The sequence below is a fragment of the Rhineura floridana genome, chromosome 11, assembly GCF_030035675.1.
Source record: "Rhineura floridana isolate rRhiFlo1 chromosome 11, rRhiFlo1.hap2, whole genome shotgun sequence".
Taxonomy (NCBI): domain Eukaryota; kingdom Metazoa; phylum Chordata; class Lepidosauria; order Squamata; family Rhineuridae; genus Rhineura; species Rhineura floridana.
In genome coordinates, this window is record NC_084490.1 from 55715592 (window position 1) to 55733519 (window position 17928).

A 17928-nucleotide genomic window follows, 5' to 3' on the forward strand; every position below is an offset into this window, starting at 1 on the left:
GCTGGTTACAAGGGGTGAAGGAAGGAAGTTTATTTGGGGAGAAAGGGGGGAAAGAAAGGAGGGCTTCAGCAAACTCCTATGAGGGAGGACACAGCAGTCAGTCAGAAGTCACTGGTTAAGCCGCCAGAAACAAAATGGAAGTCATGGGAGAGTTATAGTGGGTGGAGAAAGGGGAACAGCTGAAAGTGATGATTCACCTGCCCACTAAAAAACATTGAAGAACAGCATCTACAAGGAGGAGCACAGCACAGCTGAGACGGTTTTTCCCTTTTTGCATTATCAGTAGATTGTGTTAATACGGATTTAAAGGGGAAACCTGTGTGATGGCTTCTGCTTGCCTGCAACACCATGTGAACCATGCGAATGAGAAGGGGATGCAAGCAGCACCAAACACACAGTAAATCGCCGTGTGGATGAGCCCATAGTTACAATGTAGGGGCCAGGTAAGTCTCTTCAGGGAGGGCATTTCTTAATCAGGGCATTCTTGCCTGCTTGAAAGAGAGCCCTGTACCCACCCCCTCCTGCAGAGAAGCTCCTTCCTTACCTCCTGGAAACTCTGCAGCCACAGCACTGAGTGGATGGTCACCATGGCTCCGTGCCCTTTTTCCAGGGTCCCCACTTGGCAGTAGATGACAGCACAGTCTTGGCTACTACAGTTCTGGAGGCAGATTAGATTAAATGGGTTACATTTCATTTAAATAATCCAGTTGAGTTGTTCAGCCTGCAGGATATATACTTTGTAGATAAAGTCAAGATGTAATCCTAAACTCCAGATATACTCATTTGATGCTTTAGGATATGACAGAAGCCCTGCTATGCCAGCATCTCTCAAAATGAGGGATGGCTGAATCTGACAATTTTGGTTATTCTTCCACTCTTAAGTTCAGTTCTCCACATTTCCAGATCAGTTTGCAATTTTTAAAAGAATGTCCTCATGTAATTTCATCAGCTTTTTGGGGCACATTTCTCCTAAATATAGACTAAGGCTATAGGATATACACTAAGTTGTGTTGATATGTTGGTAGCACCATAAGATTGTTCAGCTCAAGTTTAAAGGGGACACTAAAGACTATGAAACTCTAGATATTTTAATTACTGAAATTCAAAAACAATCAAGTTGCTAGATCTAATGGATGTGGAGGGATTTTTCAGCTAACAATTTTGATTATATCTAGCAATATGCTGCTGAATTGCTACCATCTGGAGCCTTCTAAATGTGCAGACCACTTGTCTCATTCATTTTCAAAACAATCCTGCAAGATAGGTCACTCATCCCAAGTTTACAGACTGGGCAATTGGGAATACCCAATTTTTGAGCAGGGATATAAACCCAGATCCAGTGTCAGTTTATAATTAATAACCTTTAAAATTATTCATTGGATAATGGAATGGACCAAGGAATTTCAGAAGAAAATCACCCTGTGCTTTATAGATTACAGCAAAGCCTTTGACTGTGTAGATCATGAAAAACTATGGAATGCTTTAAAAGAAATGGGGGTGCCACAGCATCTGATTGTCCTGATGAGCAACCTATACTCTGGACAAGAGGCTACTGTAAGGACAGAATATGGAGAAATCGACTGTTTCCCAATTGGAAAGGGTGTGAGACAGAGGTGTATTTTATCACCCTGTTTATTTAATCTATATGCAGAACATATCATACGGAAAGCAGGATTGGACCAAGATGAAGGAGGTGTGAAAACTGGAGGGAGAAATATCAATAATTTGATATGCAGATGATACCATACTACTAGCAGAAACCAGTAACGATTTGAAATGAATGCTGATGAAAGTTAAAGAGGAAAGCACAAAAACAGAAGATTTATGTTACTTTAAAGTTGACAATGAGGACATTGAACTTGTCAAGGATTATCAATACCTCGGCACAGTCACTAACCAAAATGGAGACAATAGTCAAGAAATCAGAAGGCAGCTAGGACTGGGGAGGGCAGCTGTGAGAGAACTAGAAAAGGTCCTCAAATGCAAAGATGTATCACTGAACATTAAAGTCAGGATCATTCAAACCATGGCATTCCCGATCTCTATGTATGGATGTGAAAGTTGGGCAGTGAAAAAAGTGGATAGGAGAAAAATCAACTCATTTGAAATGTGGTGTTGGAGGAGAGCTTTGCACATACCATGGACTGCAAAGAAGACAAATAATTGAGTGTTAGAACAAATTAAACCAGAACTATCACTAGAGGCTAAAATGATGAAACTGAGGTTATCATACTTTGGACACATAAAGAGAAGACATGATTCACTAGAAAAGACAATAATGCTGGGAAAAACAGAAGGAAGTAGAAAAAGAGGAAGGCCAAACAAGAGATGGATTGATTCCATAAAGGAAACCACAGACATGAATTTACAATATCTGAACAGGGAGGTTCACAACAGATGCTGTTGGAGGTCACTGATTCATAGGGTCACCATAAGTCATAGTCGATTTGAAGGCACATAACAACAACAACAACAACAAAATTATACTATGATGTTGGCCACATTTCTCAAAAAGTCTCACCACCACAAGCGGCTCCTGCAGTGTTGCTGGGCTCACATCACGCCTCTCACGCCAGCGCCGTAGATGGGAAGTTTTGTTGGATCTGGGGACAGTTGTAGGTTCCTGGACTTCCAGCTATGATAGAAGAAAGAGTGTTAAGACAAAAAGCGGGCAGCTCTATTGAAGGCATCAGACAATCCCTTTGACCAAGGTTATGATGGATGTTTTCAGACAACCAGAAGAACCACCATTTAAAAGCTGTAACTGCATGGGAAGGCAATAAAGTGTGTGTTGCCTCAGAACACATTACGCCCAACATTAACAACCCCATTTCCCAGGATTATCTGACAGCTGAGGAGGGACACTAATAGTAGGCTTAAATGTACAGAGACTACAGGCAACCACCTCTTCATACAACCATGGGAAAAGTACTCTGTGCATGGCTCAGAACCTCCCTGTCTATTATTTTCTACGTACGAAGGTTGGCCATTCTGACAGTTACTAAAGTAATTGTTCTTCTGTGGAACAATCAATTTGGATCTCTGTGCTGCTTTATGTAACTAGCATGCATGCAGCTACATTCCAAGCTTAGTTGCCAATGCTTTATTATTTCTAACAGTTGTAAAATATGGTGGTGATTGTGTGTGTGTATGCAGAGAGAGAGAGATGTAACGGCTCTCAGAGAATTTTGGAAAATATCAGGCTTGAGATTCCTTCTAGTCTATTTAAAGTTGTAAAAATATATATTTCCTAAGAATACTCTGGCACAATTTTATATGGTCTACAGTGAAAAGATGTTATCTGTCTAATTCATATGTGCAGAGATGTATTTTCCCTAAGGAAGAACATTTATGTTCAAAAGGTTTTAGAGAATTTGGGGGTTCCCTTCTCTCAATCCTTACCATAGGAAACATACTCCAGACCTGACCTAACTTCTGGTTGCTCATGTGTATGGCATTCTGGTCTTGTGAACCCCCAAGTCTGCAGAGGAAACATTGTCGGGTGATGTGCAATTAGTTCTCCAATTATTTTTTTAGTACTGCTGACCTCTCCGGGTTCTTTCAATTCCTTCCCATCACTGCTGAGGCTTGCTAAACCTCGCAGCAGCCGAGTCTGATCATTGGTCCATTTCACCCAGTATTGTCCACTTAAGCTCTTCAAGGTCTCTGGCAAAACAGTCCTGCGACACAACAGCCTTTTCAGTGGAGATGCTGGGGATTTATTTCACCCAAGACATTCTGGATGCTAGCATGTTACGGGACCTCCCCTTTGCTCTCCCTTTCCCAGATGTTGCTCCTACCTTCAGAGGGTTGGTCTCATTAGTGGGTGAGCAGGTGATGTTGCCTTCAGTGCTCACCCTTGTGATGTAAAGTAAGAAACCTTCCCGGAAGTTGCTGGGGAAGTCCACAAGAAGCTCAACCTCAGATACAGTGCTAGGGCCAGCATTCTGCAACTGGGGTGGGGTGGGACAAGGAAGAAAAAGGAATCAGCAATGGGGGAAAATATCAACAATTTGTTGGGAGGGGGAATGTCATCCCTCCCTGCACCCAATCCCAATCTATGCTTCTTTGCACCTGATAAACATGCTCTACTCTTGGTCCATAGTCGTTGGCTTTCGTGCTCCTGTTCTTATAGTCCCCAGTGACCAGCGGGAGCACAATGGCAGCTGGCGCAGACATCCTGGAGAGCGGAGCACAAAGAAAGCAAGATGGAAAGTGTTTTCCTTCCTGCCTGCCATGGGACACACACACTTCCTCCAGGAGCTCCATGTGTGAAAGGAGCCAGCAGCTCTCCTCCGCTGACTTCTCTTGCCCACACGGCTACAGCAGCTGGTTCCACTTTGTAAGATCAGTAGAATCAAGTGAGAGAGCTTTTCCTGCACTGTATCACTTCAAGCGGGGTGTATGGCAGTGGTGGCTGGGGCCCTTTGGGACTGGTAGGGCAGAAGGAAGGGCACCAAATAGGAGGGGTGTGGTCATCTGGGGTCTTGGGGGGTCTTAGACCCCTTAATTTTGGGGGAGCAGGATTCCTATGTCTCCAGCATCCTACGAGCCAATCAGCATGAAAGGAGAGTGTCTTAGCTACTGAGAAGAGTCTTCTAGCATGATACCTTATCCTTTCCTGCTGATTGGAGCTGGTCAGAGTGAAAGGAGGTGATTCAGCCACTGAGATGACTCTTTTCATTAGTGAACACTCTCCCCTTTCATGTTTATTGGTTCCTAGGGTTGTCTGTTATTGTGGGAGAAGGTATTAACAAGCATCTCATACTCAATCCAACTGCAAAAAAGGGGAAGGTGCGTGGCAGTGACTATCATGAAGGGACCCTACACTTCTGAATTTGCCACTACACTACTGCATAACAGTAAGTGGGGGCAGAGCCTACACGCATCCATACACCCACACACACACAATCTCCTATCTTTTTTTAAAAATCTGTACCCGTAGAAAAACGCCATATCAAAAGGAAGAGATTAGGCCAGGTTTTCTTCCCCTCAGTCACTGCGACTTATACTCACCCTAGCAATTTCATCCTTGCAGCAACCTTGACTGGGACCCGCAACTGTTCCACATTGCTATTGGGATTGTGGCTGTTCTTACTGCAGAAGAAGGTGGAAGTTATTGTGTGGGTACAAGAAGGGCTTGCATTAGAGCCAGCCCCAGAGCATCTTCTCAAGGTCAGGGGTCCAGCCCTAAGACATAAAAAGTCTTAATGTGGCAGAGGCACAGAGGTGCAGTGATGGCAAAAGATACACTTGGAGTTCTGGCTGCCATGCAGCATTTTAAAGGCACAGGAGCCCTGACTAGGGAAAAAGTTGGCAACCGAAGGTCTCCATATAAAGAGAAAACAGTTTCCACAATATCTTTTTGTGGGGAGGAAATACCTCTACAGGGAAGGAGCCAGTGTGTTTTAATTTTATTTACAATTTAATTAGAAAATTTCTTAATTGCTTTATATTCAAAAGAACCTCTAAGTGATGTCTTGGAGAATTCCAAGCTGTGCCATAGAGGGGCTATGTGTTTCTCTGTAGGAGGACTTAGTGCCAGGGGTCCAGGACAGCAGGGCAATATGAATTGTTACCTCCTCAGCTGCAGCATGAAAGTGATGGTATCACTGGCCTCTTCAAGCTGGCTGATGCTTAGCTCCAAATCCACCTTAATCTGTAAAATAGTGAAGGGGAGGGAGAGAGGATGGAACAGCCACAGTGAATCAAGGGGGGGCAGGCTAGCAGATTCAGGCAGAAGATCCTCCTGATTCAGGGCAGGAATGCACCTGCTGTCAGCTCAGGGTGCTCTTTGGCACCAATGACCGCACCCAGTAGCTCGGATTTGCCCCAGGAAGTGACATGTGGTTCCTCCCTCTCTGCCCTCTAGGAGAAAGGAGGGCAATGCCACATGTCAGAGGCAGCTCCCTTCATACTGTATTAATTTACTTAAGCTGCATTGTGAAAACTTCTGTATAAAAAGGTGGGTGAGATCTTTTTTTAAGTAAAAAAAATCATGGCAGAGTGAATGGTGAGGCTGGCCCACGCCTAACGAATGCATGTGGGCTTCATCGTATTGCTACAGGTTTTGCTGTCTTGATTACTGCAAATATGTGGCTTCGGCACCTGATGACTGACAAAAAGGTTTAATAACTTGAAGTCTCTCTCTAGCCCAGAGGTAGCCAATGTGGTACCCTCCAGATATTTGTTGGACTCCAACTTCTATCAGCCCAAACCAGCATGGCCAATGGTCAGGAATGATGGGGATTGTAGTCCAACAACATCTGGAGGGCCATAGGTTAGCCTTTGGAATGTCACACCCCTTATCTAGTGTGAGAGACAGAGAAACAGTTTGTTACAGTAACTTTTCAATTAGAGGATTACAGTTAAAGAGTGTGAGAGAGCCAAACAAAGAGCTGTGAGTCTAATTGAAAGCAGCTTTAAGGGTGGGGTGGGGTTCCACACAGTCGCTTTGGGAATCTGATGCAAGATAAGATGTTGCACTGCCTACTTTTGGAATCTGCTTGCTTCCAGTATGTTCTGCTTATATGCTTATAAACAATGCCGGTGCCAGGCTATTTTGCGCCCTAGGCAAGGCTAACTACTTGCACCCCTCCAAAAAAATTGCTAACTTCAATTTTCAAAAACAGATGTCTTGTAGAAAAAAATGAAAAGCACAAAACTTGAAACGGCTAAATTTATTTTAAATTGCAATAATAAGTAATACAACAATATTTGATTATCTTTCTCAAATACAAAATAAAATGTTTTAGCACACAAATCATTTTGAATAATCTGGTGAATTGTGATGTTAAAATTTAAGTCTCTTAAAAGTTTCAATTTCAGGCACATCAAAATCTCACTTTGCAGGCCTTTTCCTTTGCAAATTTTGTCACCAATTCCTTCAGGTCAAGTGCTGAAGCTTGGGCATGTTCAATTGATATAGTTGTCAAGCCAACTAGTCTCTTTTGCAACATTGTTGAGCGTATGTAAGTTTTTATAAGTTTGAGCTTTGAGAAACTGGGTTCACCTCTTGCTACTGACACTGGAAATGTGAGAAGGATCCTTAGAGCAACAGAAACATTAGGCACATTATCCAGGAGTTTTTGTTGTAGTATGAAGAGAAGTACTCCTTGTGGCGGCATGACTTTGGAAGTCTTCAAGCTACTGCTATAAATTCACAGCACAGATCTTCAGCATCAATATCTTTGTTTCCATTGTGCATCAATGATTTTTCCAAATTCTTGCAGGCCTTAAGTACATCTTCAGTAGATTTTTTTGTTGATACTGTATATATCATACAGGAAGCCAAATAGGGAATTATATTGTTGTAGCAGTTGGAATCTCTCTTCAACAGATTGTATGGCCATGTCTAAGACAGCATAGTAGAAACCTACTTTGAATTTCTGCTTTGGATCTTGCGGTGCCTCTTCTTGGGCCTCATACTCAAACTGCCGTTTCTTTCTCCTTTTTCTAACCTGTTCTGTCTCAAAGTTTGGTGGTATTTCTAGATCCTTTGCAATCTCAGTAGCATTTATCAAACGTTGTTGAAAACCCTCATCGCACCTGCAGCCCACAAGGTAATTCTTGGTCGCTTGCAATTGGCTTGTAGCTGAATTTAAATCAGCTTCCTTATTTTGTAGTAGCTTGCTTGTAAGATTGACTTCAAAAAGGATGTTGTACCATGTAACAAGGGATACCACAAACTTGAACTTACAAATTGCATCAGCAAGGGCCTTAGCTTCAATTTGGGAAGTATTTCCAGATAAAACTTTTAGACTTGTGTCATCAAAGATCTATATTAAAGCATCATATATACTACCAAGATGATATCTCAGTGGTTTCAAAGCATCGATCTGACTCTCCCATCTTGGTTCTCTCAATGGCTTAACAGTTATGCCTAAGTCTGATACATTGCTAGTTAGAATTTGCCAACCCTGAGTCGATGCAGAGAAAATATAGATCTGTTGAACCAAACTGAAGAAACTAGTTGCTTTAAGACAACACTTAGTGGCATCATTGACTACCAAGTTTAAAGAGTGTGCATTGCAGGGCACAAAAAAGGCACATGGGTTTATGTCCAGGACTCTCTTTTGTACGCCATTTTCTTTGCCTTTCATGTTTCTCCCATTATCATAACCCTGACCACGCAGATTCTCAATTGGTAATCCCATTTGCTTAAGCTGTCCAAGAAGAGTTTCTGTCATAAAAGCACCTGTAGTCTCCTTTAGTGGAACAAATCCCAAGAAATGTTCTCTTATGATAACCTCAGGCTCAGACATCTCACTATCTGATGGTTTGATTACATCAACATAACGTACAATCATTGTCATTTGTTCAATATGACTAACATCAGGTGTGCAGTCCGGAATAATTGAGTAGTATTTGGCTGAGTTTGCATGTGCTAAAATTTTCTACTTTATAGCACCTGCTAGAAGCTGTATAAGCTCATTTTGGATATCTTTTCTTAGGTAGTGAACTATTGTTTCTTGATCTTTAACTCTGCGCAAATGTTCATTCATGATAGGATCAAAAAGGGCTAGATATCCTACAAAAAAATTCCATTGCTAGCACTGTACAACTTTTCATTTGTACCATGGAATGCCAAGTTTTGCGTGCCAAGAACTCTGACCAAAGGAATAAAGAGTTCCAAGATTTGTCGCTAATATTGTTCTTCTTGCCTAATTTTCTGCTGGTTAATATCATCAATTGTTTTTCCTTTAGATAAGGGCAATTCAAGTTCTCTCCAGGTCTGATAGTTTTCTAAACCGTCAGTATTCCTGTCATGTGAAGAGAGAATTGCTCCAATGTTCTTCCAGTCGTTTGAACGTGTTTCTTGTAGGATTGATGCACCATTTTAAAAAAACTAATCTGTATAAAACTGTGCCCCTCAAAGGTCAGTATTGTGCCCCTCTGAAGTCTGCACCCTAGGTGGCTGCCTAGGCCTGATGATAGCACCGGCCCTGCTTGTAAATCAACAAATATATTAACAGGATACTCCAATTCAGAAATGTTTCCTCACTCATTACAAGGAAACACCCCTTGAAAGTCCTACAAGTCAGGAAAGTAAGGCTAGCACCCTTTTTTGCAGCCATAACTTCACCAATATTCCATAATTTGACCACTTTCTCCACCACTTCTATGTTCATCAAACTGCGCCCACCCCATCCCTCCTTAAGACTCATCTCTTAGATTATGGGCACCTACAGACTGCTACTATTTTGTAGGAGGGATTCAAGTGCATGCCAGAATTTTAGGTTTGCACAGCGGATTCACGGGCTCTGTTGCCCTTGCACAACAAATCCACTTTAAAAAAGTGATGGACCTTTTGCGGTTAGGAAAGTAACAGGGAAATGCATTGAAAAATGTGAGATCAACAAATGACTAGCAGGAAGACGTACAAACACCCCGCAAGCAAATCAGGATGAATTCAGGATGAATGTTCACTATCGTGTAACAAGAAAATCAGAAAGAATGCTCAATAAAGACTGAACATAGTCTAACATCCGCATAAGCTTTGCGCAAGCAAATCAAGATGAATGCTCAATAAATAGGCTATCTGGAATTACCCTTTACCAATATTCTTAATGCAGATTAAAGGTTGAAATACAGTATGGCTTCTCTCAGGCTATCCAGCACATTAACGGTTAAGCTGAGCATTCAGTAAGATACTTTCTGCCTCATAGCTCACACTCTTAGCTGCTATACTATTGTTACAGAATTGGGGGTTGCTTTGGATGATGTCTTTGGGTCCCCTTTCCATCCTCTGGTTTGGAACCTGTACTGGAGGAGTTGTAGCAGAGAAATCTGCTCTGCTTTCTTCAAACACGTTCCTTTCATAAGCTAATTGTTCTGGCCAAAATGAGTCTATGAGTTCATGGGTCTGTGGAATGGCTGATCAACATGCCGAAGGATGCTATAAGAACTCTGGCAGGAGAGTGATTCCTTCCCCAACCGCTTGTTCTACAGCCAAGAAGTGGCCTGTGTGGTTTTTTTAGTTTGGTGTGGAGCTGGGAGCTGAAAAGACACAGAGAGAGGCCTACCCTTTATGCTCAATCCCAAAGCTATGGCTTTAGGGGACTCCCCTAGAAACCTAGTGGAAAACCAAGACCTGTTGGAGAATTAATGCTGAAACACCCCCACCCCAATCTTATGTTCAGGTTGTATATATGTGTAAAATAAAACCATATATCCTAAAGACACTACAGTCTCTACTGACTGTCATTCCAAGGAAACCACACCCTGGGTAAGCACAAGAACTCCTGGAAGTCTTGCACCACTCAGAGATTGGGGTGCACCCAATGCTATGCATCAAAAGGTTTTCAACAAGAACCCTTACCCCTGGCCCATCACTTGTTTGCATCATACAGTGCCCATCACGCACTCCCTACACTACAGAACTCCCTACACTACAGCTTTGGTATTAGCAAATGTTGCTATCATTACTGTCCCCAGGGCAGGCCCAACCATTAGATACAGTGAGGTGACTGCCTCAGGCATGAAGCTGAAGGGCAGGGAGTGGTGGCAAAGACTGCTATCATGGAGAACGATGGTCTCGGGGAAGGAGAGCATCCAGCTGAGGAAGAGGGAAACGATCCCTTAGAAGGGACCCATTCCTTGGGGGATGAGCAGCTATCCTCTCGTGCCGAGGATATAACTCCAGGGGGTGGAGGGATCCTTGTAGTGGGTGATTCGATCATTAGGAACATAGACAGTGGGGTGTGTGATGGGCGTGTAGACCGCAAGGTGTTTTGCCTGCCTGGTGCGAAGGTTGCGGATATCGCCTGTGGTTTAGATAGTTTGGTAGACAGTGCTGGGGAGGAGTCAGTGGTCGTGGTGCACGTTGGCACCAACGACATGGGGAAATGCAGCCGTGAGGTCCTGGAAGCAAAATTTAGGTTGCTAGGTAGGATGCTGAAAGCCAGGACCTCCAAGGTGGCTTTCTCTGAAATGCTACCGGTTCCACGCGCAGGACCAGCCAGACAGGCACAGCTCTGCAGTCTCAATGCGTGGATGAGACGATGGTGTCGGGTGGAAGGGTTTGGATTTGTTAGGCACTGGGGAACATTTTGGGACAAGCCGGGCCTGTACAAAAGGGACGGGCTGCACTTGAACCAGAATGGAACCAGACTGCTGGCACTTAAAATTAAAAAGGTGGCAGAGCAGCTTTTAAACTGACTGAGGGGGGAAACCCGACAGGAGCTGAGGAAGGCCCGGTTTGGAATAAACCTCCCCCCTGGGATAAAGACCAAAGAAATGATGAATTTTTAAAGGGGTAGGCCTAGAAGTAGGCATTGTGAGAGCAGGGGCACAGCATATCAATTCAGAAGGGCAAAGTTACCACAGGCTAAACCACAAGTGCCAAAGACACTTGAAGAGAGACACTGCTTACAAATGCCTGTACACTAATGCTAGGAGCCTCCGAACCAAGATGGGAGAACTGGAGTGCTTGGTCTTAGAGGAGAGCATTGATATAGTGAGCATAACGGAGACCTGGTGGAATGGAGAAAACCAGTGGGATACAGTTATCCCTGGATATAAACTATATCGGAAGGACAGGGAAGGACGTATTGGTGGCGGAGTCGCTCTATACGTGAAAGAAGGCATTGAATCCAGCAAGCTCGAAACCCCAAAAGAGGCGGACTCCTCCACAGAATCGTTGTGAGTGGTGATACCATGCCCCAGGAGGGATTTAATATTGGGAACGATCTATCTTCCCCCTGACCAAAATGCTCAGGGAGACCTTGAGATGAGATATGAAATTGAGGAAGCATCCAAACTAGGAAATGTGGTAGTAATGGGTGACCTCAACTACCCAGACATAGACTGGCTGCATATGTGTTCCAGTCATGACAAAGAAGCAAAATTTCTAGATATTCTAAATGACTATTCCCTAGACCAGTTGGTCATGGAACTGACCAGAGGGATGGCAACCCTGGACTTAATCCTCAGTGGGGACCGGGACCTGGTGCGAGATGTAAGTGTTGTTGAACCGATTGGGAGCAGTGACCACAGTGCTATTAAATTAAACATACATGTAAATGGCCAATTGCCAAGAAAATCCAACACGGTCACATTTGACTTCAAAAGAGGAAACTTCACAAAAATGAGGGGATTGGTAAAAAGAAAGCTGAAAAACAAAGTCCAGAGGATCACATCACTCGAAAATGCTTGGAAGTTGTTTAAAAACACTGTATTAGAAGCTCAATTGGAGTGCATACCGCAGATCAGAAAAGGTACCGCCAGGGCCAAGAAGATGCCAGCATGGTTAATGAGCAAAGTCAAGGAAGCTTTTAGAGGCAAAAAGTCTTCCTTCAGAAAATGGAAGTCTTGTCCGAATGAAGAAAATAAAAAAGAACACAAAGTCTGGCAAAAGAAATGCAAGAAGACAATAAGGGATGCTAAAAAAGAATTTGAGGAGCACATTGCTAAGAACATAAAAACCAACAAAAAAAATTCTATAAATACATTCAAAGCAGGAGACCATCTAGGGAGGCGATTGGACCCTTGGATGATAAGGGAGTCAAAGGTGTACTAAAGAACGATAAGGAGATTGCAGAGAAGCTAAATGAATTCTTTGCATCTGTCTTCACAGTGGAAGATATAGGGCAGATCCCTGAACCTGAACTAACATTTGCAGGAAGGGATTCTGAGGAACTGAGACAAATAGTGGTAACGAAAGAGGAAGTTCTAGGCTTAATGGACAATATAAAAACTGACAAATCACCGGGCCCGGATGGCATCCACCCGAGAGTTCTCAAAGAACTCAAATGTGAAATTGCTGATCTGCTAACTAAAATATGTAACTTGTCCCTCGGGTCCTCCTCCGTGCCTGAGGACTGGAAAGTGGCAAATGTAACGCTAATATTCAAAAAGGGATCCTGAGGGGATCCCGGAAATTACAGGCCAGTTAGCTTAACTTCTGTCCCTGGAAAACTGGTAGAAAGTATTATTAAAGCTAGATTAACTAAGCACATAGAAGAACAAGCCTTGCTGAAGCAGAGCCAGCATGGCTTCTGCAAGGGAAAGTCCTGTCTCAGTAACCTACTAGAATTCTTTGAGAGTGTCAACAAGCATATAGATAGAGGTGATCCAGTGGACATAGTGTACTTAGACTTTCAAAAAGCGTTTGACAAGGTACCTCACCAAAGACTTCTGAGGAAGCTTAGCAGTCATGGAATAAGAGGAGAGGTCCTCTTGTGGATAAGGAATTGGTTAAGAAGCAGAAAGCAAAGAGTAGGAATAAATGGACAGTTCTTTCAATGGAGGGCTGTAGAAAGTGGAGTCCCTCAAGGATCGGGACCTGTACTTTTCAACTTGTTCATTAATGATCTAGAGTTAGGAGTGAGCAGTGAAGTGGCCAAGTTTGCTGACGATACTAAATTGTTCAGGGTTAAAACAAAAAGGGATTGCGAAGAGTTCCAAAAAGACCTCTCCAAACTGAGTGAATGGGCGGAAAAATGGCAAATGCAATTCAATATAAACAAGTGTAAAATTATGCATATTGGAGCAAAAAATCTGAATTTCACATATACACTCATGGGGTCTGGACTGGTGGTGACTGACCAGGAGAGAGACTTCGGGGTTATAGTGGACAGCACGATGAAAATGTCGACCCAGTGTGCGGTAGCTGTGAAAAAGGCAAATTCCATGCTAGGGATAATTAGGAAAGGTATTGAAAATAAAACAGCCGATATCATAATGCCGTTGTATAAATCTATGGTGCGACCGCATTTGGAATACTGTGTACAGTTCTGGTCGCCTCATCTCAAAAAGGATATTATAGAGTTGGAAAAGGTTCAGAAGAGGGCAACCAGAATGATCAAGAGGATGGAGCGACTCCCTTACGAGGAAAGGTTGCAGCATTTGGGGCTTTTTAGTTTAGAGAAAAGGCGGGTCAGAGGAGACATGATATAAGTGTATAAAATTATGCATGGCATTGTGAAAGTGGATAGAGAAAAGTTCTTCTCCCTCTCTCATTATACTAGAACTCGTGGACATTCAAAGAAGCTGAATGTTGGAAGATTCAGGACAGACAAAAGGAAGTACTTCTTTACTCAGCGCATAGTTAAACTATGGAATTTGCTCCCACAAGATGCAGTAATGGCCACCAGCTTGGATGGCTTTAAAAGAAGATTAGACAAATTCATGGAGGACAGGGCTATCAATGGCTACTAGCCATGATGGCTGTGCTCTGCCACCCTAGTCAGAGGCAGCATGCTTCTGAAAACCAGTTGCCAGAAGCCTCAGGAGGGGAGAGTGTTCTTGCACTCGGGTCCTGCTTGCGGGCTTCCCCCAGGCACCTGGTTGGCCACTGTGAGAACAGGATGCTGGACTAGATGGGCCACTGGCCTGATCCAGCAGGCTCTTCTTATGTTCTTATGTGTGTGCCAAGTGACCCACTCTGAACCTCCTAAGCCCTCAGGTTCAGTGGAGGATGCTGTTCCGCTTGTTAGTAGTGTTGAAGCAGGTTTCAACTTCCACTCTGGTTGGCTTTTGCACATAACATTGGTGGGGGGGAGCCCACCATCTTGTCTTGGGCTGTCCCTGACTGTCCCCATTTCTTGACAACAGCTCAGACTATCTTCCATAAAGAAGGGCAGTGTGAACTATTCTCAAGATGTGTGTGTGCATGCAGGAGGAGTTGATCTGAGTCAGGGAGAAGAAACAACCAGGGCCAGTGCCAAAGGGCAGCCAGGTTGGACCCTGGCCAAGGGTCTCTGTGGCCTAGAGGGGCCCCAAAGGGCCCCTTGTTAGGGTGGGAGAGTAGCACTCACCTGCCACAGATCACAGAGAGGGTGCTTCCAGGCCACCTGCCTATTCGCTCACCCCAGCGACCTCTCTCCTGTCTTCTGCTGCTGTGTGTGCTCTGCAAGCAGGGCCACCTTATCAACCAAGATGGCAGCAGAGGCTTCTTTAAGAGACTGATGCCCCTACCGCCATCTTGGTTGATGGCAGGCATGTGCACACTTGTAGCATACTGTGCATGCATGCCATCAACCAAGATGGCGGCAGGGGCATTAGCCCCTTAGAGAAGCCTTTGCCGCCATCTTGGTTGATGGCAGCTCTGTGCGCACAGCCCACACAGCAGCAGAAGACAGGAGAGAGGTATGTGGAACAGACAGGAACCACGCGCCCGGAGCAGGCTGGTGCCCAAGGGCCCAGTCATGCCTGACACCGGCCCTGGAAACAACCCTTGCAAAAGGACAAGAATCCTGCCCCCCATCTCCACCATGATCACATACACTGGGCTTAAAGCTAAGCTGAGAACCTGTTTTCAATGCAAAAGTTCAAGCCTTAGAATATCTAAAGTTGACAATGGCCCTGGGTTCTCTCCACAACAAGCCCTTATCTCCACTAAATGTGGGATTTTGTAGGAGGCAGGAGTTCAGGATCACTGGCTGTGGCTTCCAAGCATACTGGAGCCTAACCATGGCACTGAGTCTAAGCAGGCCCTGTTTAAGAAATTAACCACATACCGTGGTGTTGGATTCCATAGGGTTGCCAATTTCACAGGCCACCAAGCGGGTCTCATTCTCCTTGCGGGCGTTGCAAATCAACTTCTGAGAGCAAAAGAGAGAGAGAGAGAGCATGCACACACGCAGATGACATTACTCTCAAGTAGGGTGAACGAATAGCATGAAATGAAGGCATTGATTTAGAGGGCCTCTTTGTTGTTGCAAATGGAAGGGTTGCACCTAGACCACTGATTGGGATATTTATGACTAGTGATTTTAGCACAAAAAATTTAGGTGCTGGTGCTCATATTTTGATAAAAGTGCTGTGGGTACCAGCACAAAATGGCTGCCATGGGCAGCAGAAAAAACATGATAGTACTCTGTACCAATGAGTACTGTCACCAAAAAAGCATTGTTTATGGCCATGGCACAGGTTGAATCCAGGAGGGTTTCCTACACACACAGTCTGGCATTTTGAGTTCTGAGAGCGCCATGGCATTTTGTAGATAAGACCCAGTCCTGACCTTTTGTGCTTTTAGATCACAACATCTCAGCCTTCCCACTTCTTTGGAAGCTAAATGAGATAAACTTTGCTACACTGGGATCTGCCAGACAGCCCAGAGCTCTTAAAAATTAGCAAATAGAAAGGAAATATGAAACATATTTATAATTTCTTAAGTATGCTTTTAGGAAGGGGAAGACTGAGAAGATGAAAACATGTTCTCTCTCTGTTTTTCATTTCTCCAATCTTAAATTCAATTCTCCACATTTGTGCAGCAATTTGTAATAAAAAAAACATTTTAGTGTGAATTTCTCTGAATAAACACATTTTATATGCAGTTTTGACTACTGTAGATGTACAACTTTTCCCAAGCATTTTATCCTAATAAAATGCATTTTGTATGTTATTTTCACTAATATATTCATTTTTATGCACACTTTCCTCTAATTGATGTATTTTGAAAACATTGGTTGGAGGACTGCATTGCAAAATGTGGATAAGTGCACATTTGGAAGCATAGCTCTGTTTCGGTTCCCATATTGTTTTGGAAAGTGCAGATTTGATAATTTCAGCTTTAAATGCAAACTGATTAAAATCCTCCCCCATCCATCATCATGGACAATGTCATGGACTCGCTGTAGGTGCAAGGCCCTTACCTGTGTATTGCTGTTGGCTGTCTGGAAGTAAGCTCCAAATGGCAACTCCACCACCAACTCTGCCTCATAGGCACCTTCACCTGCATTCATTGCTGTGGCCTGGATGAGAACCACATTCTCTGCCCCAATTAGCAGGGAGCCTTCATTCCTGAGACATAACCACCCAGGAAAAAAAGGCACAGCCAAAGTTAAAAGAAATGCCTTTTACCATGTAAGGACACAATTGGATGAAAAGGGGGAAGACAGATCTGCAGTCAGTAGAACCATGATTGGTGGTGAAGGGGGGAGGGCATACCTGACACCATAATGCATGTTTTCACTGAAGACTCAGATTACATTTTATTCTTAACTGAACAGTTACAACAGCTAATCAAAGGTGCTTGCAGATTATTTTGTGGGAGGGATTCATGCACATACTGGAACTTTAGATCTGCACAATTAACATGGATTAAAAGACTCTGTTGCTCTAAAGCAACAAATCCATTTTTTAAAAAAGTGGGCTTTTTCTGGCTCGGAAAGTGATGGGGAAATGCATTAAAAGTGTGGGATGAAGAAAAGATTAATGATAAAATGTGTAAACATCCTGTAAGCAAATCATGATGAATGCAAGATGAATGCTCATAGTCATATGACTGCCCTGTAAACAGATCAGAATGAACACTCAATAAACAGGTCATCTGGAGAAGCCTAAAATGAAATACTGTGAACATGGGTGTAATTTGTAGCACCTGTTTGAGCTTGCTGAGATCTTAAAATGAGAAACTCTGCTTATCAGCTTGTCATGAAGGTTAATTAGGCTGGTGGACACTAGCGACAGAGCCTTCTCAGTGGTGGCCCCATAATTGTGGGATTTTTTCCTGAGGGATATATATTTGGTCATTTAAATAGGCCTTAAAAAAACATTTGTTTAGAGTTATTTTTAGGTGAGAGGTTGGGCTGAATTATTTATTAAACTATACCAGTTTTTCAACCATGTTTTAAATGGCTTTATATGACTAATGTGCTGGAATGTGAAATGTTTTTAAAGCTGCTGTTTTAATGATTTAACTTTATTTGGAATAAGTTGCTTTAGTTTTTGTTTTATTTATATATATGTGAGGGGTGAGCGGGGCTTTGCCCTGAAAAGTGGCATAATTTTCATTCATTCATAAGTAAATAAATACTTTGTTAAATAAAAGTTGTGCTTATATTTGCAGTAGCTGAAGTGTCCATGTATTTGCTTCATGTTGTGAAGCAGCACGTGTACTTGAAGCAGGGCATGTGAAGGAGAGTGCACCTGAGCATGTACAGAGCACCTTGCCCTCACTCCTGAGCCATCATAATCACACCC

The 17928-nt window shown here is 43.3% G+C and overlaps 1 protein-coding gene across 2 annotated transcripts in view; it reads right to left on the reverse strand.

Moving 5' to 3' along the window:
* ITGA2B (integrin subunit alpha 2b) overlaps positions 1 to 17928 on the reverse strand; it is an 80213-nt gene that overhangs the window by 10365 nt on the left and 51920 nt on the right. For both annotated transcript variants that reach the window (XM_061588230.1, XM_061588231.1), the window contains 8 exons: positions 16599 to 16746; positions 15462 to 15545; positions 5580 to 5659; positions 5017 to 5097; positions 4075 to 4180; positions 3801 to 3953; positions 2522 to 2635; positions 545 to 658 (listed from right to left, as the gene is read on the reverse strand). In XM_061588230.1, coding sequence (XP_061444214.1) covers positions 545 to 658; positions 2522 to 2635; positions 3801 to 3953; positions 4075 to 4180; positions 5017 to 5097; positions 5580 to 5659; positions 15462 to 15545; positions 16599 to 16746 — 880 coding nt within the window. The remainder of the gene's footprint in view (positions 1 to 544; positions 659 to 2521; positions 2636 to 3800; positions 3954 to 4074; positions 4181 to 5016; positions 5098 to 5579; positions 5660 to 15461; positions 15546 to 16598; positions 16747 to 17928) is intronic.